The sequence below is a fragment of the Rutilus rutilus genome (genome assembly GCF_951802725.1).
Source record: "Rutilus rutilus genome assembly, chromosome: 6".
Taxonomy (NCBI): Eukaryota; Metazoa; Chordata; class Actinopteri; order Cypriniformes; family Leuciscidae; genus Rutilus; species Rutilus rutilus.
The window spans coordinates 13,887,745-13,914,110 of NC_140214.1; the positions used below are offsets into that span (position 1 = coordinate 13,887,745).

The following is a 26,366-nucleotide window of genomic DNA, read 5'->3' on the forward strand; positions in this document are numbered from 1 at the left end:
CCAAACCTGTATCTTTCCTCATAAAAGAAGATATTTAGCAAAATGTCTTTTTTTTTTTGTCCATACAGTGGAAGTCAATGGTAACCAAAACTGTTTGGTTTCCTACATTCTTCAGAATATCTTATGTGTTCCATAGAAGAAATAAATGCAATACAGGATTGGAACAACAGAGGATAAACAATGACAAAATGTTAATTTTTGAATGAACTTGAACGTCTGAAGCAGCAAATCCACACAGAGGAAACATAAATGAAAAACATTATTTATTTTTTTATTTAGGGGAAAAAACAACAACAGGTTTTTGCTTCCAAACATGAACTTTTTAAGAGTAAACATAGTGCTTGAACTACGGTCACATGCATACCAAGCTCAGCTTTTCAAAAACCCATTTAACAGTATAATAGTCCATAGGAGACTTGATTTCAGTTACATTTTGAAGAGTGAAAAAGACAAACAAATAAAAAACACTGTATGAAGACCTCAATCTCTGCCTGCTGTTCCAGCAACCCGGCTATAGAAGTATGCAACAAAGGTTGGGTCCTTTTCCTCTAAGCTGTTCAAAAAGGCATTTCTCTCCTCTTCACTCCATGAATCAAACCACTGAGTCCACAGTCTTAACTGGCATTCAAAAATGTTGGGTGGGCGATCATTCACCTGAAATGAAGAGAAAAGAGAATACCCGTGTTAACATACAGATCTGCCTACAAAGCATCTTTTGACATGGATGGATGGGAAAAATATATAACACCTGTAGTGTGTTGAGCTGGTCTAATAAACTAGACACCTTTCCAGGCACTGCCTTTGAGATTAGATCTTCCAGAAATCGTTGCTTCTGGACAGCATTCCATCCAAAATACCAACCAAGTACACATCGTTGCTCCTGAAGCGTCACGAAAGTCAGCGGCACAGAGTTCTCTCTGGAGCCCATGTTGAGGGACGTGCAGGACAGAGCTTCCAGACGTTGGGGGACGATGCCTCCTGAGGCAGGGGGAAAGTCTGTGATGGAGACTGGAGGATGGGTTGACCAACCTTGTCCATCAGACATTCCTAACTGTGTAATGGTGTGCTTAGAGACCTGTGTATGGGACAGATCTTCCACTGTAGGGGGCATCATGGATGCATCTGGCTGGCCTGAGCCTTGTAAAGCCTGGTGGAACCAAGCCATTTCTAATAAGGTCAGAAAAAGAAGGATTTCAGCAGGCTTGACTTTGATGGTACTAAACAAAACTATAACGTTAAAAGAAACAGGTTACCTTAATGTTGAGCATTTTCATAACTTCATACATAAACTGAAACATTAAATAAGGCACCTTCATGCATTTAACATACATCATTACATCGGTTCAAAGGCTTCGTAAAACTGTTAGCTTTGCATCGTATCATATCATGACTGCAGTAGGCTACACTTGTATTCACTTCCTTGTTAAGACACACTGTGCTTGCTAACGTCAGATTGCTAGCTGACCAAAACAAACGGGTAAACTCTACATTACTACAACATTACTTGAGTCAGAGTGTCATTTTAAATAAAACGTCACCTTTTCTTAGCTGGATTTGTCACCTTCGGTCAAAAAAGCATGTTGTTACTTTCAAAATCGGAAATTAGAGGGTAAATAATCTCGATTGAGCCGTGAAGCTCAAACGGAGCCGCTCGATGCGTTCGGTTCAATAAACCGCTCGGACACTAGGGGGCTTTGCATGTTGTGATGTCCTATTCGTGAAACAACCCGTTTTTTAATTTTATTTTTTTGTATCGGATCTTTTCACAATGTTCACAATACTGCGCCTCGCTGACGAAACGGACTGAATGAGTCGTTCATTAAATTTACTGAATCCTTTCACCTTTCGAGTCACCAACTCACCAACTCGTTGAACTGAGAACCGGCTCTTCAGAACATGTCCGATTCGGAAAAATTAAGAAACAACACTTCGCCTCACTAGGCCATGCTATGTGATACACAAAATCTCAAGATCCGAAACTGCATCTATTTTTTTTTATATTATTAGGCCTATATAGAACATGCTTAAAAAGGTCAATGTGTTATTAAGACGGTAATATTGGAGGACACATTCAGCATACATCTTATTGATGATGTACACAAGAATATAAACAGTATAAACGCATAGCCTTAATGGATTTATGTTAAAAAGGAAAATGAAATAACAAGAAACAATAAAATGATGTAACAAGAATACATGTTTATTGCCTGTTACTTTGTAAAACATCAAACAACTTTGATGTTCTCTGTCTGAGCTTCCACCCCGCCTCTTCCGGAAGCGCTCGTGGCGCGCTGACGTCTGTGAGGAAGGCGTTGCGGTCCGCGCGAGCTACAGAACGAGCGAAGGGAATCAAGATGGCGGACCTCGAAGACGTTACGCTGGACGGGAGGCCGCTCCATTCGCTCCGCGTAGCGGATTTGAAAGCGGCATTGGAAGAGAGAGGGCTTCCGAAAAGCGGACAGAAGAATGCTCTCATCAAGAGGCTCAAAGGGGTGAGTGGGAGTTGCTGTTTTCTCTGCTCCGCAGAGTCCGAAGACCGTGATTCGGAGGCCGAGCGTCGGTGGTCTCGCTAGCTGCTAGCGCGCACTAGCTGGGGTGCTCATGCAGTTTGTAGTGTGTCATCATGCCCCCCCGCTGTTGCCTGTTTGTGTGTATGTGTGTGACATGCAAAAGCGGCGTTTATTTTCTATACATGTGAGTTTTGGGATGGAGCAGGCGTCGCTAAGGGTTCAGGGCGATGCGGTTGTGTTTACAAGTCTCTGGATGGCTGTGAACTGTGTTTTTTTTAAGTTGTCGGCGGGTTCGCGCTTTGTTAGTGCATACGGTGTTGGGGGGGTGGGGGTTATTTAACGGGGGGCGCACTTACTAAAAAGTCCTTAAAATATTACGTTTTTGTAAGATTGAACACGGTTTACCCCTTGAATATCATGTGCTTTTGTTGAAATAAACACAGGTCGCATCGCAGTTGCTTTGCGTCGGTGGGAGGATTTGATTGATTGTGCCGCGCGCAGCAGCTGCTTTGAAGTTTGATCTGAAAAGTTACTGTTACTGAACAGATGTAAACATATATCTGTCAATTTTCTGTTTGGATTATTATCTTATTTCGTGCACTTGCTTATTTGCTGAATGATGAAATCAAAAGGTAAATAAATCTACGTGCTTGATGTATTAATAATCAGTAAACAATCACTGAATCAGTAACTTACATGATTTCTTTTTGTATTTTTACTGCCTTTATTATTAGATCGTACGCTCTGATCCATACAAACCTTAATAACAAACCTGAATATTCACTTTTGACTACTACTGTACATAAGCAGTTATGTTAAGCCTAGATAAAATTGCATCTCATATACATTATTAAGAATGTGTAAAATATTTTGTACTTATAAGCATGTTGCATAGTTGTGCTTGGAGTCAGTTGTTTTATTTGTAATAATGCAATGAAACAATCCAAATTGTGCGGACATAAGTTTTGGCCAGGCTGACAGAAATAAATTATGAACACATGCAAAAACAAGAGAGAACCAATGAAATTTTAATAACTAATTATGTTGTAGTCATTGTATGCTTTTTCATGAGAGCTTTTTGTTTTCTATGCATTTATTTTAATTTTTTTGCATTGCAAAATGAAATCAAATCTCCTTCAGAGATTGACCTATATTTATTTATTTTTATTACAGATACCAATTATTTGTAGGTTTATGTTCCTGATTTACAGAACCAATATTTATTTATTGTTTTATTTCTGTTTTTGACAATTATAACAACAGCACTGAACTGAACAAACTGTTTTATTTAACACTTTTTAAATACTGTAATTTCTGAAATTTCATTCCCTCCTTGCATACAAACAAAACACACTTCTGCATCAATAAACAAATAAAAAGAGTCTGAAAAAGTGCAATAAAAACCCTCTTTCTTTTTAAATAAAATCTTTGATCAGGTAAACAAACAGGGATGGAATATAGCATGCAAAAATTATTCTAACAAATAAAAAAAAAGCAGGGGTCTATCAACTCCCCATAAATATAAGCATTTTTTTTAAACTACAGTTTTAAAAGGTTTATGTTTGATATATATATATATAGGCTAAAGAGTGAAGAGAATGGAATAAGCGAACATTGTCAGAAAAATAAACAAAACAGTGAATACATCATCGCAATTACCGAGTCCATCTCAATCTGGCATGTTATCAGAATTATTAATAATGTCAGTGTAGATGATAAAATAGCTGCTGACAGAGCGCTGTTTATCTGTGTTTACACAGAACTCCTCTCGCTGAGGTAATTTATTTCCACAGAGCTGTAATTATTTAGATGTTTATTAGCTAAATAAAGGTTATATAGTAGACAGACATTAATGTAATTTAAGGAGAATTAAACGAGTGGATCGTGATAAATATTTCTGAGCCTCAACCCAGTGAGTGAAAGGCACTATGAACGCGACTTCATGAGACATAGGGTGAGCATAGACTCATGACTGTTTTATTTAATTCATGGAAACTTGCATTTTTATTGGGACAGAGTCACAGGACTGTGAGTTTGTCTCTATTTTTTAGCGCCAAATTTAAACTACGCTAACATATCAACCATTTATGTAACATATCTTGTTTGTGCATTGAGGGCAGTTATGTTAAATAAAGTTTAATAATTAAGGGAGGCAAGTTATTTTACCTCTGAACACTCCTGTTGACTCATCTTGCCCTCAGGTCTTGCACACAATTTTCAAAACGCCCACAAGATGGCACCATTTATAGGTGAATCCGATATTACAAAACCACTACCCGATTATGGGAAAATGCTTAAATATGGGGAAAATATCGGTAAAACCGATTACCGGTCGATCTCCAGAGCTCGAATTTCGGTGCGGGTATTTAACACAACTTATACCGCGGGAAATTCCCTCAAACATTGATTCACTGATTCGCTGAATTAGTAAATTAATCCACACAGATTATAAAATCAAATCAGTCATTTTAAAACTTACTGCGAGACGCAATTTCACAAACAGCGTGAGTGATTCAGCGGGGCTGTGTCTTCTCTCGCTGTCTCTCAAAATAGGTTGCACAAGGCAAGCGTCAAGCGCGCTGCAGGCGGCAAGACTAGACATTAAAGTTTACCATTTGCACATATTTTTAAGTCTTACCAGTTTAAACATTCAAGCGATTCAGTACTTGCGCACTCTCAGAGAGTTTTTTTTCTGCGTCCATACACACAGTAAAGCCGCCTCACAAACTGCTCGCAAGTAACAAGTTATTTTTCGCGGATTATATCACTTTAACAGACAAAAACACACAAAATTGTCAAAATTCCAGTCTTGGTGGGCATCCTTGTAAACAGTAGGTTATGTCTTAAGCATAAAACGCATGTGACAGTATAATGAAAACAGTAATGGATCCGTGCACTAGCTCTTAAAGTGACAGCAGCCTAATATGTGTCTGTCATTCATTTTGTTGTCAAAACAACAAAAGATGGAATTTTAAGGAATCAGGATTAATAGCCTATGTATTTAATTTAGTCAAGACTAAAATACTATCCAGTGTTATTTTACATTTGATTACTTTATTCAGTTTCTGTAGTATTTCTGAATACTAGTGTTAGACCTATCCAAAAACATTTTTCTTTATTTCTCTGTATTTGTATCTTTATTCTATTGTATTTATTTGTGCTACTTTTTTCAATTTAATTCAGAGATTGAAATCAAGCTTCCTTGTGTAAACTCTTAACAACAAAATCACCCCATTGCAAAAACGCAATGAGTGAGCAAACATTTAGGTGAGATAAATGTAATAAAAAAAAAATAGTCTAACCCCCCCCGTCCCTCATGTGTCCATGAAGGTAAGAAATATAATCAGCTCGATTGTTTACTACTTCTTGTGCAAAGTGTATGTAGTATAGATAATAAAATGTGTTTGTCATTCTGCATGTGCAACAGGCTCTTATGTTGGAGAACCTTCAGAAAACCTCCACTCATCACATTGGCCTGCAGCCTAACTCCCGGGTGAGCCAAACTGAGATGTTTTACAGTAGAAATAAGCATGTTACTGTTTGTTCTTGTGTGGATGACTTAACTGCGCTATAACAACCGTACCATTTTGGATTACATGTGTGTTTGTTTAGATTGGGGAGGAAATGAGTCAGAACAGCTTCATTAAACAGTACCTGGCCAAACAGCAAGAGCTTCTCAGGCAGCGATTGGAGAGAGAGGCACGAGAGGCAGCTGAAACTGATGGTGAGTATCTGAAACCAAATAACGCTAATGAACTTAAATTGTACCAGTGCGTGTGTGTTTAAGCTAAATGTGTATAACAATGATGATAGCCAACACAAATGCTGCATCATTGTATAAATAGGGGTGAACGTGAACTATAGAAACACTGTTGACTCTAAAATGTAGAAGAACATTCAACATATGCTAACATGTAGCTTTTGTTAATATGCAGAACGTTTTGGTATTATATAGTGATGTGGACATGCCAAATATGTTTTGATTTGAGAATTGTAGAACATGGTTGTCTATTCTACATCATGAAATTGATATATATATATTAGTAGCGGGTGGTGCATTTCACACCTAGGCCTTCAGTGGTGTCCTACCTGAATGAATTCCACCTCTCAATACGCTTTTAATAGCGCACAGACTCTTTATAATTGTTGTGATATTGCTGTTTTATTTTGCACCGGCAGTTATAGGGTTAATGCGGTGAGTTCGGAAAAGGCCGGGTAGAGAGAAATGAAGCTGGTGCGTTTGTGTACAGTTGTTCTTGCGTTCCGATTAAAAAGTTCAGAAACGGAGCCTCCCTTGTCTGTCATTTTTCAGACGTTACAATAGTATGAATGTAAAAAAAAAAAGTTTCGATCATAAATTTACAAGAAAAATTAAGAAGAAAATCATATTCAGCACGGAAAAAACATGTACAAAAATAAGCATTATACTCACCAAACCTACTGATTATTTTTACACAAAATCCATCCTAATTTCTTTTCTCAAGAAGACTTCAATTACTCTGTTGTACAGGTTATCTGTGCATTTCAGTTCCAACAAGAAGTCTTTTCTATCGAGGCTAATACTGAAAGTCGAGTCGGTCTCGTCAAATTTCTGGCTTAAGTTTTAATTTGCTTTAGGGCTGAGAGAATGTCCGCTCGACAGAAGCAGTGGACACAGGGACAGTAACCGCCAAACATGACGATGTGTACAGCTGCCCCATGCTCTCACACAGATTTTTTGAAGGAAATCAATGAGATCTGCCTTCAAAATCAGACATGGCATACAGTACAGTCAGTTAATTCTGTTTTTACCCGGACAGATTGAATAGAGTTCCGTGACTTTGCGTTAAGCTGGATAAGGGATTTTTTTTTTTTCGGTAGGTTTGAAACTGCTGAGGGTCGAGGAGGGAGAGAGACATTAATTTGTGGGTTGAAAAACTATTAAATCTACAGAAATACATTTTAGTTTATGCAGTTCGCTACAGATGCGGTTAGCTAGCTCTGACTACTAGTAATAGTACGCGCTCTGACCATCAGTCAAAGGACGTGAAAATGCCAACGTTATTGAACGCCTGCTAGATGGCCCCGGTGCCAAAGACATAATAAATACATCGACGCCCTACTGACCACTTTCGGACGTTGCTGCGATACGTCAACGCGTCCGCCATATTGCTGAGGGCAAGACTGCGCTGTAAACAAATGCAAGTAAATGGGTGAGCTGCGGTTTTTCTGGATAAAAACTAAAATAACGTTTAACAAAGTGGTTTGTATGTGGTGTACAAAAAGTTCCATCTCTAGTTATTTAAAATCTCGATAGTTAGACTTAGACGAAACAAGCTTAGGCTTATGTATTTGGCTTTTTATTATTGGATAAGAATTGTGAAGACCCCCATACTGAGATATAATAAAATTTTCACATTTAAATGAAATAGTTTTCTCATTGTGGAAAAAGCATTTTCTGTCTTTAACCCGATTTGAGCTTTTCTTGTGCTTAGAATTGACCGCCATTGAGAAAATGAAACAAATCGGCAAATACAAATCACACTAGCAGGCTTCTTTCTGTATTTTTATAGCACTAAAATTATAGATATTTACAGATAGATACTCCAAATATACAATAACAAAGATAACTGATGGATCTTTTATGGTAATACATATGATATGGTACAACTACAGTGCAGTGCAAATAGTAAATATAAGATAAAGTGAGAAGTAATAGTAAATAGTTTAGTGTATAGTCAATAAAATAAAAAACAGCAAATAAAATAGTAATTAATAGTATTATATAATATCATAAGTACAATGATATAATAATATATTGATAATAGCATATAGTTTATGTATAATACTATAATAATAGCAAGAGAATATGAAATATCAATGACAGAATATAGACAATAAAAAATAAAGTTAAATAGTGAATAGTACAACTACAATAATTAAACAGCATAGCCTAACCATAATAGATTGATAATCGCAAGTGGTATAATATTATAACAATTATAATAATAATAAACAATAATAGCAAATACAATGTAATATCAATTGCAGAATAATATAGACAATAATAAAAATAGTAAATGAAATAGTGACACTTACCTACCTGAAACGAGTACTTGTCATAAAAGTCGGTTTTAAGAAAATATAGATTAATATTTCGATTTCAGGAAATTTACTTTATTATATAAAATATATTATTTAAGCTAAAACTATAATATAAATCATGTCAACTCATGGCTCAACTTTCACAGCTAAGTTAACTAGCAACATCGCTAGCTATTATAGTCTGACTGACTCCGTAACTAACACTATATAATTACCAAATACAACCAGAAACAAATGTTCAGTCTTGCTTGTGAAAGGTAATTCCCTGAGACCTGTTTTCAATTGTGCGGCGATTTGTACAGCCCCAAGCTGCACACGGAGCAGGCATTTTTCTCAATTCCTGTTATGAGATGTATGGGAAAATTGACCTCTGCAATATGGCTGCGCCGTTGACGTACGATCCAGCGGCCAATAGGGCGTCTGTGTATTTATTATGTCTATGCCCGGTGCAGTCAAATCGATATCTGATTAAATCTGACTGATTATCTGATTGATTATAGCAACAGTTTCATTGCTATTAATTTTAAGCTACAGGCGCCCGCAATATCGATTCTGAAGGCAGATTTCTTTGACCCTGGCAACACATGATGGCTGAAATATGATTGGATAAAAGCTCTAACATAAACATGCACTACTGGAAGCAGCGCAACCAAGAGAAAATCTTTGAAATTAAGAGAATGTACTATTGAGAATAATTTAATACACATTCATGGAAAAAATATATTAAAGCTCAAGTCAGTGATTCTGATAGTGTTTAGGCCAGCAGAAAAGGCCTGACGGCCCACCACTGATATATATATATTAGTGCTGTCAACGTTAACGCGTTAACGCATGCGATTAATTTTTGTCTGGTTTAACGTGTTAAAATATTTAACGCAATTAACGCAGCATCCGTCTTTTCTGCCATCCGTTGGCTAGCTTTACATTATATGATCACGCTCTTATTCATTTAAATGCTTTTAAACATTTCAAGCGCGGCAAGACAAAAGAGAAAGCGCTGTCTGTGAATGTCTTTATGTGACACACACACACACACACACACACACACACACACACAATGCATAGACAAGGCGCCAGAATCCAGTTCTCTTTCGCGCTTGAACTAACAATAACAATCCCAAAATGTCAGTTTTGTCGATTATCCTCATAAGAGCAGTCTTAAATGATTTATATAAAGTCTAAAATGAACGAAGAGTTGCGAGAGAATGAGGCGCGCGTGTGAGATCCATAGACAGTACGGTATATAAACGTTGAGATCCGCGTGTCTGTCTGCTCTTAAAGGGACAGCAGCCAATAAAGCTTCCTGTCAGTAAAGTTAAAGAACAAAGGGAACAGAGAAAATGACTCACTGCTGTTGACTAAATAACTTTTGTAGCTTTAATAAGGATTAACTATTTAATTTATAGTTTATGCAGTGCAGACTGCATATAACTTTGATAACTTTATTACAGTATATTTCCTAACTGTTAAGACAGGAAGGGCACGAATAAATATGACATTTATTATGGGTTTATGTTAGCATTGTTTTAAGTTCACTTAAATTAAAAAGTGTTATATTTTTGAAGCCTAATAAATGTGAAAAAGAAAAAAAAATCAGTAGCTGTATTAATATCAGTAATACTGGCCTTCATTCATAAAAAGATGCCATTAAAAAATTATTTAAAATATACTGTCTTTATGTTGTTTCTACATTAATTTGATTAACTGAAATTATTACATTATAAAATATATTAAAAACGTACAAAAACATTTCTTTTTTTATTGCGATTAATTGCGATTAATCACAGAAAAAATGTGTGATTAATCTAGTTAAAGTTTTTAATCGATTGACAGCACTAATATATATATATATATATATATATATATATATATATATATATATATAGCACTTTAACACTTAAAAAAAATTGGATTGATGTAGTATTTAGATTTGAAGTAAAGAAAATAATTCAATTTATATTTTCTTCATATGAAATGATGGGAAATTATAATTCTGTATATACCAATAAATTAAATCTTTGCACAGTAACTTTGTTCACTTTGTAATTTTGTTTCTTTTCTCTTTTTTTTCTGAAATACATTTTAAATGATAAATAAATTCCTGAAATACTAACATTTTTTAAAAACATTTTATTGCAATAAATGTACTGTTTAGACCTGAAATGGCTGTGGTCATGTCTATTATCATTTGATTCAAGCCATTAATAATTTAGACTTCATCATTTATTAATTTTTTTTTTTTAGGAACAGACCATGAAGATCACACAGAGGCCAATGACAGTATCTGTACTGCCCCTAACCAGGTTAGACATATTATCAATCCTCTGCTTCTACAGTGTTTGCTCAAGTTTGGACCATGAATTCTTACAAAATTAATATTTTGGGTAACACTTTATTTTACAGTGTCCTTGTTACATATGTTACATGTACTTACAATAGTATTAACAGTTAATTATGCATATTTACATGCAACTAACCCTCAACCAAACCCTAATCCTACCCTAACCCTATAGTAAGTACATGCACTTAATTAATATTACTCAGTACTTATATATATCATTACGCTTTAACAATGACACCATAAAATAAAGTGTAACCATATTTTAACATTTTTAGAACATTTTTATTTATTTGGACATTTGTTGTATGGCCTGAACTTACCTTCCATGTCCAACACATGTATTTCCACCAGGATGTTGCTCCCTCCTTAGTCGACCAACACAAAGGAGGTACAGCAGTTGGGGTGACTGCGAGTGAGAGTGATGAGCTCAAAGAAAAAGAAACACCTGGGCAGCCGTCCCCCTCCACACCTGCCCAGCCTGGCGCAATAGCCTCTTTGTCGGTACGGGTTGTTGGTGAAAGAGGACCGACTTCAAGCCATGTAATGGCCGACAGTGATGATGACAGTGAAGGTGGGGATGACAATGATGGCAAAGAGGCAGAATGGAACGCCAAAGCTCAACGGAGTCGTCGAGCACAGCCTCCAAAAAGCCAACCGGTGAGGGAAAGATCTGGTGGCTCACAGCAACAGCAGCAGCCACCCCCCCAACATATACCTTTACTTTCACAGCAGCTCAGACAGCCCACTCCTCCCCCATCTCCTCCTCCTGAACTCTCTTTCCCACTCCCAGACACCCCTAAACAGAGCCCCCCTAGTCCTGGAGAGCCCCCGTCTAGGCAGCGCATATCTAGCTCTTCAAGCTCTGGTAGTTCCAGTAGTGACAGTCGTAGCAGTAGCCCTGAACCAGCTGGGGACTCCACAGAACGCAGACCAGGCCCATTGACCTTACTGGCACGCAAAATGGAGTCTGAGGGAGCTTTCTCTGGGGCGGGAAAGCGTGATAGGGAGGGAACTGATGGACAGAGAAGCCACCAAGAGGGAGTTGTGTCCGCAATTACCCACACAGCTAATGCAGCGTCAGTTCTGTCATACCCTAGTTCAGTGATCTCCAACCAAGGTGTTAGTGTTGTTAGGACAGCGGTGACGGAGGAGAGTGATGGCACGAAGCAGGATGAGGGTAGTCATCTTTTATGGGAGCAAGAAAACAAAAAGAGGGAGAGGCAAGGGAAACAAGGAAGGCTGAAAGCCCTGGAGAAGGAGAGAGAGGAAAGGGAGAAGTTATTGGAACAAGAGCGAGCACGAGTTTTGGAACGGGAAAGACTGGAACGAGAAGAAGCTCTGAAACAGGAGAAGGAGAGGGCTTTACAGCGAGAAAGGGAAGAGAAAGAAAAGGCCTTACAGCGGGAGAGAGAAGAAAGGGAGAGGTTGGAGAGAGAACAAGCTTTGGAACGAGAGAAACAAGAAAAGGAGAGACTAGAGAGAGAGAGGCAGGAAGCTTTAGAGCAAGAGAGATTGGAGAAAGAGAGGCTTGAGAAAGAAAGACAAGAACGAGAACAAGCCTTAGAGAGGGAGAGACTCGAGAAAGAAAGACAACAAGCTCTAGAGGAGGAGAGATTGAAGAGAGAGCGGCTTGAGAAGGAAAGACAAGAACAAGAACGAGCTCTAGAGAGGGAGAGATTGGAGAGAGAGCGGCTTGAGAAGGAAAGACAAGAACGAGAACAAGCTCTAGAGAGGGAGAGATTGGAGACCGAGCGGCTTGAAAAGGAAAGACAAGAACGAGCTCGAGAGAGAGAGAGATTGGAGAGAGAGCGCCTTGAGAAGGAAAGACAAGAGCGAGAACAAGCTCTAGAGAGGGAGAGATTGGAGAGAGAGCAGCTTGAAAAGGAAAGACAAGAACAAGAACGAGCTCTAGAGAGGGAAAGATTGGAGAGAGAACGGCTTGAGAAGGAAAGACAAGAACAAGCCTTAGAGAGGGAGAGACTCGAGAAAGAAAGACAAGAACGAGAACAAGCTCTAGAGAGGGAGAGATTGGAGAGGGAGCGCCTTGAGAAGGAAAGACAAGAGCGAGAACAAGCTCTAGAGAGAGAGAGATTGGAGATAGAGCGGCTTGAGAAGAAAAGGGAAGAACGAGAGCAAGCTTTGGAACGAGAAAGACAGGAAAGAGAAAAGGCTCTTGAGAGGGAGAAGCAGGAGAAAGAAAGGCAAGAAAGAGAGCAAGCTTTAGAGAGAGAGAGACTGGAAAGAGACGCTGCTTTGGAGAAAGAGAGACAAGAAATTGAGAGGGCCAAAGAACAAGAAAGGCTGGAGAGAGAGAGGGCTTTGGAAAGAGAAAAACACGAAAGAGAAGCTGCTCTGGAACGCAAGAGGCAGGAGCGAGAAAGACTTGAAAAGGAGAAAGCTTTGGAAGAAGAGCATGAAAGAGAAGTGCATAGAAAAGCAGAGCAAGAGCGAGCGTTGAAAAAACAGAGAGAGGAGCAGGAGACTGCTTTAAAAGAAGAGAAGCAGAGAGCCTTGGAGGAGAGGGAAAGACTTTTGGAGCAAAAAAGAGTGCAGGAGGAGAAAGAAAAGGCTTTGAAACACGAAAAAAAGGAGGAACAAGAGAAAGAAAGTCGTCTTCCTCCATGGAAGCGTGGTCGTGATATCGGTTTCTCGAGTCCATCGGAGAAGCCAGATGAAAGTAAGGCTGGGGAACCACAAAGCCCCGGCAAAGATGCTCAATCTTCAGAGTCTGTCCCACAACAGTCACCCACACTTGCAACACCACCATCCCCTCAATCTTCCTCCAAGAAGTCCCGCTTCCTTAGAGATACCCCTGTGACAGTTCCTCTCCCATGCTCGCCAACGTCTGTGCTGAAGAGACCTCGTACTTTCTCAGACAGCCCGATGTCACAAGCCCCCTCAATTCCATTAGCATCTAAACCTGAGGAACCGGTGCAAGAAGATGCTCAGCCCCCTCAAACATCAGTCCTTGTTGCAGCACCCCATGATTTTGAGAGCAAGACCCCCAAGGTGGCCACCCAACAACATGCACCACAAGAGGAAGAGAAGATGGAGACATCAAAGAACAGCGTGGCAAGCAAAGACACTAAACATGAGATGTTCAGAAGAACTCAGGATGAGAAGAAAAGAGGAAGGGAAAGGGTAAAGAAGGAGGTGGAGAAAAAAGATAGGAAATCATCATCTAGCGATTCCTCTTCATCCGACTCAGATTCTGGGTCTTCATCCTCCTCGCGCTCCTCCAGTTCATCATCATCATCATCAGAGGAGGAGAAAAGTCGTTCCACTTCAGGTGGTAGGAGGGTGAGTTATTCAAGTGTTCCTCATCTTTTTGTCAGTCTTGCTCTCTCTCTCTCTCTCTCTCTCTCTCTCTAAACACTTTAAAGACATCGCCCATGAGAAAATTGATCAAATTACATGCTTCTCAAATAGCTTCAGCCAGCTGTGTTACAATAAGTGGCCAAAGAACTCAAGAGCATTAGAGAGCTGGCATAGTTAACTTAATAAGATTGATTGCCTGAGCTATAAAGATTTTTAATTTCATGACTCCATTTTCGAACCATTGTCAGTTGTTTTGTCTTTTGCTTTCCTCTACATGTGTAAATTAAACTTCTAATACTGAGTTACTGAGTCAGATGCTCACAAAGCAAACAAATGTCCACTTACAATGGAACTCTATGAGGCCAATATGGGGTGTTTTGACCCATAGACTTGGATTGTAAGAACGTAACTGTCCGTATGTGATGGGTTTAAAAAAAAAAAAAAAGTATACTAAATTGCAAAGAAAATAGTTGAAATATTCTGTTATAATTGAGCTAAAGTTATATGATGTAACCCAGAACATACTTTTAATTCAAGTGTGATAAATAGGCTTTCATTCTGATATAATTTCACTAATTGTTTATAATGCTCTTATATTGGATTGAATTGCATTGTATTATGCCTACATGCAACTCTCTTTTATATTCCCACAAAAGCATATCTTAAACAGTTACTTTCCATCTTCTTCAGTCTAAACAGGCCCAGAAAGATTCTTCATCTCAACCCACAGAAAAAGTTGGTCAAACTGTGACTGAAAAACTTCCTACATCCCAGCGCAAAAAACGAGTCTTCACAGAGCAGGAGGAGAAAGATGTTTGCAATGAGGATGTCATCCAAACCAAGGTCAGTAAGCAACCAACTTTTGGTAATATAACTTGGTTCTTAAACCCTGACTTAAGCCCAGTAGCAGTAATTATTATCTTGTACCACTTTCTTTGATTGACATCTGTTTGTCTCAGTCTACTCTAAGAAACTGGCCATAAACATTTTTATATACAGTGCTTTTTCTATACACTTTAGAAACCCTGCCTTGAACAACAAGATGAGAAGAGGGAAACAAGGAGAAAGGACAATATTGAGGAAGATGACACTAACAAAGACACTACCAGGTCTGTCTGTTTTCTACTTTGATTATAGCCTACTTGTTGTGCACCAGAAATGAGGGATTGAATGAACGCATTACTAAGCAGGAAAAAAAGGGATGGACATCTAGAGCTGCTGTAACAGCCAAAACAATCTTTGTTGCATTAATTTCCTATTATCACTGTAAAGCTGCTTTGAAACAATCTCTATTGTAAAATGCGCTATATAAATGAAGGTGACTTGACTAGATTCAAATTTCAGTTTGGTTGGAGGGTGAGATAAAATATGGTCATTATGAGGTGGTTTAAGATGAAAGCATGTGATTTTACAGTTGTAAGGTCTTTGTTTACAGTGTGAAGTTGGTGAAATGTTTGGGCTGCTCAAGTACTTGTATAGCCTATTTTTTGAATCCAGGAAATGCATTAAAAAAATAATTAATTGTACATGTACTGTAGAAATGTGCAATAAGAAGACAAAAACGAACAGAACAATGTTGAATCATCAAAGAACCACAGTGTTGTCTAATGCTGTCTATGCTACAAATAGCTTATTTATAATGGTCTTAGTTTGCACGGATTTGCACATTGCTGTTTTACACACTTCACAATAGACCTGCATGAGGTTCTGACAAAACGGTAATTAATGCAGTTTATTTAAAAATATTTTTAAAAAGTTGAAATTAATTATTTGAGTCACTCATAAAAATGTCACTTGTTTAATGACTGGATTAATCAGTGTTTTTGAATGAATCTCTTGAATGAACGATTTAATGAAAATCATTTTTTAACAGTCACTTGTTGCCACCTACTGGTGTAACAACGTAATTGATACAATCTTTATTTTGAACTTATTTTCAAAAGGTGATTTATTATAATTTGATATCTACCTTAGACATCAGTGTTTATATCCTAACTATAAATGTTTATCCCAGTACTTCTGTGATAATTAGAATTTTGGTAACACCGAAATGATGATACTGTGTGGTTTCATACCCTTCCATGACAACTGCTCTCTCTGGATCAGCTGCAGCGCCAACGCAGATCTGAATGTTCGCTGTCATCAGACTTGTCAAAGCTTTAATAGACAAAGGTGAATCGGAATAAGATTGCTTCAGTTTTTGAATCTAGATCACAATCTTTTAATGATTAATCTTGCAGCTCTACTTAAGATATTAAATACATCACCTTTGTAGCATGGAACAGAATTTTTATGGACTAATAAAGAAAGCAAATACATCGTATAAAACTAGAAAACACTTATCTAACTAAGTTAAATATTTTGTATGTTGCTACGAAACTGAAGATTTAATTAAATTAAATAAGTCAGCGAGTCATTTTTGAACAGCTTGTTATACGTGTTCGAACAAACCGATTCACCTCAAACGATTTGGTCTTTCCAAGGCGATACAATACAACACCACAGTTTTGCTCTGTTTTGAACAGTTGCTATTGGGCTACTAATGTAGTTTAGTAGCGTCGCTAGCTTGTTTGTTCCGCCCCAAATCGGCACGTAGCTTTACTAGTTTATTTTGAGAGCGCGTTATTGAAGTATGTGTGGATTACTGACAGGCAATCAGTGCGGCTGCCTCTCAGCCGGTGATAATGGGGTCCTGCTGCAGTGAGTCTCGCGCACCTCCCTTTCTCTCATCCAAACATGGCTTTACTGCGCGTTTGACCAATAACACGGGGCTCAAGGTGGCCCGTTAGCTTTGGACGAGCGTTTTTCAATGAATTCGCGAAGTCCCGTCCGTTTGTAGCCATTAGGGAGGCGCTGATAGGTGCGTGATCTCACTGTTGTGCTGCTCATCGGGGAGGAAAGAGAAGATGCTCAGCGCTACGCTCATGCACTCGCGTCCCACAATGCGGCGGAGCGTTGTTTTTCTTATGCATCTTTATGTGCTAGCGATATGTTAGTATCAGGGCGCACTTTATTTGAATCGACTAGTATTTTGGATAGTTTTGTCGGCCGTTCGAACGATCTAAAAGGGAATGAGAGTAAAACAGTGACGCCTCGCCACGCGTGTCACTTCACTCTGCGGGATGAGCTCTGATATGTAGCCTGGAGCTTTAATTTAAAAGGTCAATGAGAAACTGAATTAGCAAGGTTATAGATACAACCCAGAATTCCCGATCCTTCTTTCTTGAGCTCTTGTTTGTTTTTAAAGCAGGCCTGTAATTGTTGCGAGTGTTTGTAGAGGTGATTGATCAGTCTCTGTTTTGGCGGTAGTGGATAATGTAGGGATTACAACAAGATCTGTGTTTCAGGATACACAGTGTCTTTTTAGGTATCTAAAATGATCTCTTTCCCCCCCCACACATCTGGAATTGACAGTGAATCTGACTGAGCAGATTAGGAACTTGTTCTTTTAAAAGTCACTTAAAGGGACAGTTCACCCAAAAATCGAAATGATGTCATCATTTATTCACTCTCATGTTTCAACCCGCATGACTTGTTTTCTTAAATGGAGCAAAAGATGAGATGTTAGGCAGAATATTAACTGCAGTCACCATGCACTTTTCATTGCATATTTTGCATACAATGAAAGTGAATGGTGACTGAGACTGTCTAACATTGTGTTGGGGGTGAGTAAATGACTTTTCATTCCTTTAAATTCCAAAAACACCTTTACTGTGGGGGCTTTTTACTGTGGCTTTTGCAAATTTTAATGACTTATAATATTCACATACCACATTTTCCCCTGTTCTCTTTGCACCTGTCTTTCTTAGAAGTGAGGTGAAGGAGGCTGTCATGGCGGAGCCTGAGAAGGTTCCAGAGAGCAGTGAGGAGGTAAGAGTGCAGAGTGCTAGGCTGACCCATCTCTACCATTCGCCAGATATCCTCCACATAAAGAGGCAAACAACATTTTATAAAGGGCTGTCACCCTTCCCCCTAATTCAATCCAAATTAATTATTATTACAGGTATATGCAGGCATTACTAAGCACCTGTATGTAGTTAAAATCTGGTCACATGCTAATTTAGCAGCTCTATGTTTTGTTTGCCCTCTTTGTGGTCACAGATGATGTTTTGTGAACCTTTGCTGAAGCTGTCATAGACAGAAACAGCAGGGGGCACTCTGTCACTTTGGCTGATGTTTAAAACCCCCTTGATTGCTTTGTTGTAAAGGTGCTCATGACTCTTCCATTGCCCTTATTGGTACCTGCATACAACTACTACTACTTCTACTACAGCACCTGTTCCACTGTCTCCAAGTGCCATGGCTTTACCTGATAAGCCTTGAGTCTGCTCTGAAGTGCAACACACCTGGCAAAAATGGCCACATTTCCAGAATGGCGTTGGCTGGAAGCATCTGTTGATTGGACTGATAATGAAAGGCTGTGTAATGTGGGTTTGACGACTCGCTGAGTGTCTCATGAGCCTGTGTCAGTTTGGCTCAAGATGGCGGCGAGTGTGGAAAAGAAGTTGTAAGAGACCGTAAGCAGATACATGGACTTCTTTCAGGACTTTGTGATGTGACTTTTTTTGCTTTAAATGGAGACGTTTTCCAGTGATTGTTCCAGTTGCTCGCTATATCATGGGACTAGTTTTTCCGTTTATCCTGCAAAGAAAACATATTTTCTTTATTCCCAAGGAAACGTTGGACTCGTATCATTGCACTACTGCCTTGATGGCTGGATTTTACAGCTTTCTCATTTTCCTGTGGACTATCACAATCAAACTTAACTGTTAGTTTGAAAAAGGACTCCGTTTTGCTGTTTTGTGGCTGCTTGACTGAAACCCCTTCATTCAGCCTGAACAGACAAAAACCATGTGCAATTGTGGAGCTTCACAAATATATCGGATGAGAGATTGAAGTGACTCAGACTCTGCAATCTAACAACATTTCGCAGCAGTTTGTTTGAAAGACTCCACTCACGTTCCGGTTTCATGCCAATACGATGGACTTCAAAAAAGACACTCAGAGCCTCGCAAACTCTACCCACGTTGTTCTACGTGAGCTCTTCTGCCATCCAGCTCTCAGATCTCTGCCCAAACTTCCCAGCCTTCTTTCATTGGACTGTTGTTTCCTAGATACAGTACATACAGACGTGCGATTGGGCCATTCCCTACCCAGTGAAGAACATGTCAATGGTACCGGGAAATAAGTAGTCATTCTCCATTTTCTACTTTAAACGTTTTGCCTAGACAATGCAAATATTTGCCCAGACTCCCTGGTAACCCTAAAATGGAGCTATTGACTACAGGATAAAGAGTAGATGTTTATATGTAAGGCCACTTCAGAGCTAATTTAAAGCAATGCTTTATTTTAATTCCCCACTACAGTAACTACCTTAAAGGATATTTCAACCCAAGTAGTGATAGATAACTGCAGCATGGCCTTTAAGAAAGTATTTTGGTGTTAAGAGAGGACAAGACCGCATCTTCAGAGCAGAAATAGACCTTTTGAAATAGTCAGAAGACCGCTAACCACATTAAGAACATGTACACAGTGTGTGCGTGTACTCTGTGACTGAAGAGGCGGTCTTTCCTAATAGATTTCCTTTTATTTCTTTAATCAAGTACTTGTTGATGGCTCATTCTGTTTTGGTCTCTATTTGTCATTCAGTCTTATCTCCCTCATGCATACGCACATTTCCCCCCACTGTGAACCTTTCCCTATTTATTCTATCTATCTCACCTTTTCCCCTGGCTTGGATGTGTTTATTCTCTTTCAGAGCACCACGCTAAAGACCTTTTCGGCCCGAAAGATCTCTCTCGGCAGTAAGTATTTCCACAGGTTTCCCCTTGAGTGATTAATTTAGAGAGATCTTTCACTGTATTCACTGTTGAAAAGTTTTTGGTTGGTAATTCTCAGCAGGGCTGCATTTATTTAATCAAAAATACAGTACAATTTTTTGCAATTTAAAAACGTTTAAATTTTTCTATCATTTATTCATGTGATGGCAAAGCTGAATTTTGAGCAGCCTTTACTTTAGTCTTCTTCATTCTAATATGCTGATTTGGTGCTCAAAAATGTTTCTTATTATAAATGTTGAAAACAGTTGTTCTGCTTGAAAGGATAGGTCACCCAAAAATGAAAATTACCTACCCTGTTAATTTACTCACCCTCAGGCTATCCACGATGTAGGTGTATTTTTCCCCCCTTTTTTTTTTCAGTAGAACAGTAAAGAAACTGTGGTCCTTGGTGATTCATAAAATGCAAGTCAATGGCTACCGTTACTTTTAAGGTGTCAAAAAAAAACATATACAGGCAAAACAAAATAACACCTGTGGCTGACGATACATTGAGGACTTATGAAGGTGAAATGATCCGTCTGTGCAAGAGACTGAATATTATTTACAACATTATTACCTGTAACCCACAGCCTTGGCAAACGGTCCTGAGTGTCTTCACGGCAGTATGGAGCGCAAGCTTCCTGTTGCATTATTTCCTGTCCACTAAAACAGCAAATTTTCATTTTTGGGTGAACTATCCCTTTAATGTTTTTGTTGAAACCATGATAATTTAAGGATTCTTTGAATAGAATGTTCAAAAGAACAGCATTTATTTGCTAGTAGAAAGCATTAAAAAAGTTATAAATGTAGTCTTGATTTTGAGCAATTTAATGCATCCCTGCTTAATACAAGTATTAATGTCTATTTAAAAAAAACTCACTAACCCAAAACTCTTGAACAGTAGTGTATGATTTGACCGAGTTTTAATAACACACAATGTTTATAAAATTGAAATAAAAAAAGACGGCCATATGCTTGCTATCTTCAGGCAGCAAACCGTCTCCTGGGGTGGTGAGTTCGGAAGGGGAAGCAGAGACCGCAAGCAGTGCTAGTGCTGGCAGGAAGAGAAGATGGGGCTCCAGTACAGCTGTCACTGCCAAGAAACCCTCCATCAGTATCACCACAGACTCTTTGAAGGTCAGAGAAATATAAAATAAAAAGGAGTTTGAAAGATGATTTAATGCTGAAAAAAATGTCTCTTTCAAAAGTCTATTCCTGTCTGGCTTCTCTGATGAACAATGAACATAATGCAATCCTTACTCTTTACAGTCTTTAATACCAGACATCAAGCCTAGCTTGGGTCAGGAGGCTGTGTTAGACCTGCATCCGGAGGAGATTCATCTCTCTGGGGAAGAGGAAGGAGGAGAGAGGGGTGACCAAGACCTGAAAATTAGACGAACTGTAACACAGGTGCGTGTTGTTCTTCTGCTGTAAGTAAAAGTGTGTTTGATTACTTGCATGTGTTGGAATAACATTTTGGTAAACACAACAGGTTGTGCCCTCTGACACACAAGAGAATGGACAGAAAGAATCCAAAAGGAGTGAACATGAGGATGAGGAAGAAAGAAGTGAAGGGCGGGATAGACTTAGCCAGGAGGAAAAAATGGAAGGCTCCAATCAGGTTTCCATGGAGACAGAGCCGTTGTCCCCTTGGCGAGATGTAGATACGAAGACAGGTGAGAAATACAGAAGGAACAAATTCAAATTTATAAGGGTGCTCCGATTGGTCAGGCTCCGATCGTTATTGGTCGATAATAGTTTTATATAATTTGATCAGTGGTTTTTATAACAGCTGTTCAGATGACGCAAAACTCGCAAGACAATTTTTCCGTATCTTTTTTGTTTGTTTGTTTGTTTGTTTGTTTTTAAATGTAACCTAGGTTTTTAAGGAGGGGGATCTTGAGTAATTGTCTGTGTGTGTGTAGGAACGATAATGTTATTGGCTATTTGTGTTTAGGCATGTTAATTGTTATTGGTATTTTTTTTATCATATTGCTCCTTAACTTTTATTTACTTTTTATACACTCTTCTAAAACAATTAAGCACTTTTGACGAAGTTGTTTTTGCTATATAAATAAGTTGAAATTGAAGTAAAATTGCTTCACTACATTCACCGGTCTCATCTGGCAGTTCTACCAGATGTGTGAAAGACAAGAAACTAGTGCTGTGTGAATTTAATTTGATTTAATTTAATTTAATTTAATTTTTTCCTCATAGCGTTGCACTTTCGTTCCTCCCTAAAAGCCCAACCTTAACATCCAAATCAGCTAAATCAGTGATTGTTGTAAAATATAGTCTACTGTTGCTAAACTGCAGGACATGCTTGATAATGAAGAGTTAATTAAACTGCAGTTGCACATTTGATTAGCCTACTTTCTGTTGATAAAGACCGTTTTATTTTTTTATTATTACTAATTTCACTGGAAAGCTGTATTTGTTAAACTCTTAAGCTGTTCCTAATCACCTCTAAGAGAGGTAATGGAACATTTTGCTTGCCAATAAATAAAAAGTTGTCAATTCATGATACTTTCTAATCTTATCTATCTTAAATTTATCTAATTTGAACAGTTAACAGGCATTAAGAATAGCTAAATAACTGCCATGGGTCTATTTGAGGCCTTCTATTTATGTAGTAGTAGGATTTATTTTGGTGATCGGTATCGGACAATCCTGCTTCCAGTGATCGGCCCCAAAAGTCCTGATCGGAGCACCCTTACAACTTTTAAGTGCAGTATTGTGAAATTTAAGTTTTGGATAGAAAAATCTGATATGGGGTTCTCACCCTTTTCTCCTGTTTGTTTTCCCCTGCTTAGTCGCTCCCAGTGACACGCTGATTCGGCGTTCGATTAGTCAGCAGAAGTCGGGAGTGAGTATCACCATTGATGACCCTGTCCGCACAGCCAAACAACCCTCTCCTCCTCGTGGCAAGCTGTCTAACATTGTCCATGTCTGCAACCTGGTACGTCTACACACAGACACACATTGATGATTCTGGAAATGTTTTAATAAGCTAAAGATGCTACATGCATACAGTTTTAGCTGTGCCTGTGTCATTGTCCCAGGTTTAGTGACCTAAGACTTGCTTTGTGATGTTTCTAAGGTGAGGCCGTTTACCCTGGGGCAGCTGAAGGAGCTGTTGAACCGCACAGGGACTTTAGTGGAGGAAGGTTTCTGGATTGACAAGATAAAATCTCACTGTTACGTCACAGTAAGTCTCTTCCCTGCATCCCTCTGGATTTTTTTTTTTTCTTTTTTCTTTTTTCATACCTTTCACCATCTTTGCTTTCACTCAGTACTCAAATGCAGAAGAGGCGATGGCCACTCGTACAGCATTACACGGGGTTAAATGGCCCCAGAGTAACCCTAAGTTCCTCAGTGTTGACTTCTGCATGCAAGAGGAGGTAAGGTTTATTTTTTTATTTTTTTTGCTGAATTTAATCCTTTTTTTTTTTTCTATAAAAACTAATTCCCTTTCATTCCTGATACATCTGATCAGGTGGACTTCCACAGGGGTTTGGGTCCAGCAGGAGAAAAGCCACCAGAGGAGCCCCGTGGGGCGGCAGCCGCTGGACCTGGCCGTCCGGTACCCTTGCCTCTCCTACCGGAGCGTGACCAGTGGGCAGAACGAGAGAGGGAAATGGAAAGGAGGGAGAAATCGCGTGCAGAAAGGGAATGGGACAGAGATAAGGTGAGGGACTTCAGCAAACCTGGAGAGGAAGCTGGCGCCAGAAGATCACGTTCACGAGATCGTGAGAGGAGGCGCAAGGAAAGAGGGAAGAGCAAAGAGAGGAAAACCGATAAGAAGGGTGAGGACTTTTTCCTGTCTTTTTTTGCAGGATAGTAACTTCTTATTATTATTTGATATTTAAATGTATTATTATTTTAATTTAAGTATGTTTTATTTCATTTCTATTTACATTTGTAAATATGTATTATATAAATAATACTTATTTAAATCGATTACTATTATTATTTGTAAACTTAAATATCTTAAATATAAAATATTTATATATATATATATATATATATATATATATATATATATATATATATATATATATATATATATATATACATTTATATTTATTATTCTTTTTAGAAAAAGGACCCGAAGAGCCACCCGCTAAACTGCTGGATGACCTCTTTCGCAAAACCAAAGCCGCTCCATGCATATACTGGCTCCCCCTCACTGAGGAGCAGGTACATTTCTTTGCACATTTTAGTTACTTATAAAGTGGTAACGGTAAGGGAAAAAACTGATTTGATAATACAGTGGTACTCATTACCCACCACACTTTGAATTGCAGGCAGCACAGAGGGTAGCGGCTCGTGCTGAGCGCATGAGGGAAAGAGAGAAGAGGTGGAAGGAGATGGAAGAGGAGGATAAGAAACGTGAGGAGGAGCACCGGGAGAGGATGAAGACCAGCGGGGCCACCGGAGGGGACGGTGAGAGAGACCGCGACCGAGACAGAGGTCGAGAGAGGGAGCGAGAGGCGGACAAACGGAAGGAGGGATATCGCAGGCCTGGCGGAAACAGTGCAAGCGGGAGCAGGAGGTCCCGAAGCCGCAGCGGCCCTCTTCCCAGAGATCGACGACGCTAAGAGAAGTCTGGAACCGTTCAGTTTGTAACCCCTGTTCTTGTATGTGCTGTAACAGCTCTATGCCTACCTTCCTGAGGACCAACTCAGACTTCATACAAACACACATGCACACACACTCTGCGTAAAGACACACGGGTGCACACACACACACATTGGGACCACGTGGTGCTGTGTCTCCATATAGACTCGTCTCAATGTCTCTTGACTGGGCTTAAAGACTCCTGGTGTTCATTTCCCCTCCTCAGTGTTAATGGACTTCTGGTATAAGTGGGTCGGACTGCAAGACATTCACCAGGTTTGGTGACGTCCTCTTTCTCCTTCAGTGTAATGTCAACACAGATCTGAAAGAGTGAAGCTGCGTTCAGAAAGAGATGCTCTGAAAGCCTGTAGTGTCACTTACGTTTTCCTTTTCTGTTTTCCTCACATTCCTTGTATCCTTTTTCCCTTCTATTGTCTCCCTTTTATGACCCCTTTGTTTTTACCAGGTTGCCATGGATAATGGGATGCATATTTAACCTTTTCACATTTGGTTTTTAATTTTTTTATCGTTTTAGCATAAAAGCTTAATTTTGTTTTCTTTCAATTTTTTTGTTTACTCCTGTAAGTGCTGAATGTACAAATAATAAAAAGGTTACATCTAAGGACTGGAAAAAAAAGTTATTTGTCAGTTCTTGTAGGGGGTCAACTTGGACCATTTATCTGGAGTTTATCTGCAGATTTGCGCTACATCTACACGTCTGTTATGTGTCTAGATCCCTCTGAATATAATCAGCTGAGCTGTGCACATGGCACGCACCCAATGCAGTTGACCCATGTCCCACTTCTATTTTCGAGTTTATTCAGCTACTTGATTTTCCGGTTTGTCAGAAAAAAAAAAAAGCAGATTTTATAAAAGGATTTCTATGAATTTCATTCCCTAGGCTTGGTTACATCAGAGAAAGTCAGTGATTCTTCTAATCTCTGGACATAGCAATGTAATTTAGTCAAAACTGAAGTATGGAACGGGGATCCCCATTCACCATTTCACTGTTGCTGATGTCCAGACTCCAGCTCACAGCTGATGCTTTTATTGTGAACATAGTGTTGCTGGCCAGCTTGAATCCTACAGAATGTAAGATCTGCTCTCAGCAAATGGTCTACTGGCGTTTTATGACTTATAGCATTTTTCTGTTAGTTTTTTGAATGTGAATTGCTGCAATCAGCAATATCAGGTGTGTTGTGAGGGCATGAACTGTTAAGACCACGTATTTGACTTGAGTATTACAATTTAACTTTTTGCAATGTTCAAGTCGTTCAAGCATGATTACATTGTGTGAACTAACGATGAACTTTATTTCATTTAGGTTGTTAATTTATAAATATATTATTGTTAATTTGTTCATACATTTAATGTTAATTTACACAAATGTATTAGTATATTTAGAAGTTAACGTTAACCTAAATGTATGCTATTTATACTCTTCCAAAGTTTTGGGCCTTTCAGGTGTTCTTGAAAAAGTCATTTGATAAAAAAAAATTGATAGAGATAGATATAGAAAGAGATAGAGATAGATATAGAAAGAGATGGATAGATATAGAAAGAGATGGATAGATATAGAAAGAGATGGATAGATATAGAAAGAGATGGATAGATATAGAAAGAGATGGATAGATATAGAAAGAGATAGAGATAGATATAGAAAGAGATAGAGAT

General features: G+C 38.8%; 2 protein-coding genes across 4 annotated transcripts; one reads left to right on the plus strand and one right to left on the minus strand.

Annotated features, from left to right (window-relative positions):
• Nucleotides 1-250: 250 nt before the first annotated feature.
• cUnh14orf119 (chromosome Un C14orf119 homolog) lies at nt 251-1,999 on the minus strand. Of its 2 annotated transcripts, XM_084412655.1 has the most exons (3): nt 1,539-1,830; nt 749-1,167; nt 251-654 (listed from the first exon to the last, which is right to left on the minus strand). In XM_084412655.1, the coding sequence occupies exons 2-3, from the start codon at nt 1,163-1,165 to the stop codon at nt 481-483; spliced, it is 591 nt and encodes a 196-aa protein (XP_084268781.1). In that variant the 5' UTR covers nt 1,166-1,167; nt 1,539-1,830; the 3' UTR covers nt 251-480. The 2 variants fall into 2 exon arrangements, with proteins under 2 accessions (XP_084268781.1, XP_084268782.1); XM_084412656.1 differs by having other exon boundaries at nt 749-1,999.
• Nucleotides 2,000-2,136: 137 nt separating this feature from the next.
• On the plus strand, nt 2,137-25,314 carry acin1a (apoptotic chromatin condensation inducer 1a). Of its 2 annotated transcripts, none has more exons than XM_084412641.1 (18): nt 2,137-2,492; nt 5,938-6,003; nt 6,123-6,234; nt 10,839-10,897; nt 11,287-14,235; nt 14,944-15,096; nt 15,274-15,362; nt 18,063-18,123; nt 20,012-20,057; nt 21,061-21,209; nt 21,342-21,482; nt 21,565-21,748; nt 22,886-23,031; nt 23,173-23,280; nt 23,366-23,473; nt 23,569-23,878; nt 24,172-24,272; nt 24,380-25,314. In XM_084412641.1, exons 1-18 carry the CDS (start codon nt 2,355-2,357, stop codon nt 24,671-24,673), a joined length of 5,214 nt encoding a protein of 1,737 aa, XP_084268767.1. In that variant the 5' UTR covers nt 2,137-2,354; the 3' UTR covers nt 24,674-25,314. The 2 variants fall into 2 exon arrangements, with proteins under 2 accessions (XP_084268767.1, XP_084268768.1); XM_084412642.1 differs by having other exon boundaries at nt 18,066-18,123.
• Nucleotides 25,315-26,366: the final 1,052 nt, after the last annotated feature.

Bases quoted from the DNA above. Each gene is read 5' to 3' on its own strand.
- cUnh14orf119 (XM_084412656.1), bottom strand. From the start codon at position 1,165: ATGGCTTGGTTCCACCAGGCTTTACAAGGCTCAGGCCAGCCAGATGCA. The intron at 655-748 runs GTGTTATATATT...TCTTCATTTCAG, and splicing joins ACCAGCTCAACACACTACAG to GTGAATGATCGCCCACCCAA.
- acin1a (XM_084412641.1), top strand. From the start codon at position 2,355: ATGGCGGACCTCGAAGACGTTACGCTGGACGGGAGGCCGCTCCATTCG. The intron at 2,493-5,937 runs GTGAGTGGGAGT...CATGTGCAACAG, and splicing joins TCATCAAGAGGCTCAAAGGG to GCTCTTATGTTGGAGAACCT. The intron at 6,235-10,838 runs GTGAGTATCTGA...TTTTTTTTTTAG, and splicing joins AGAGGCAGCTGAAACTGATG to GAACAGACCATGAAGATCAC.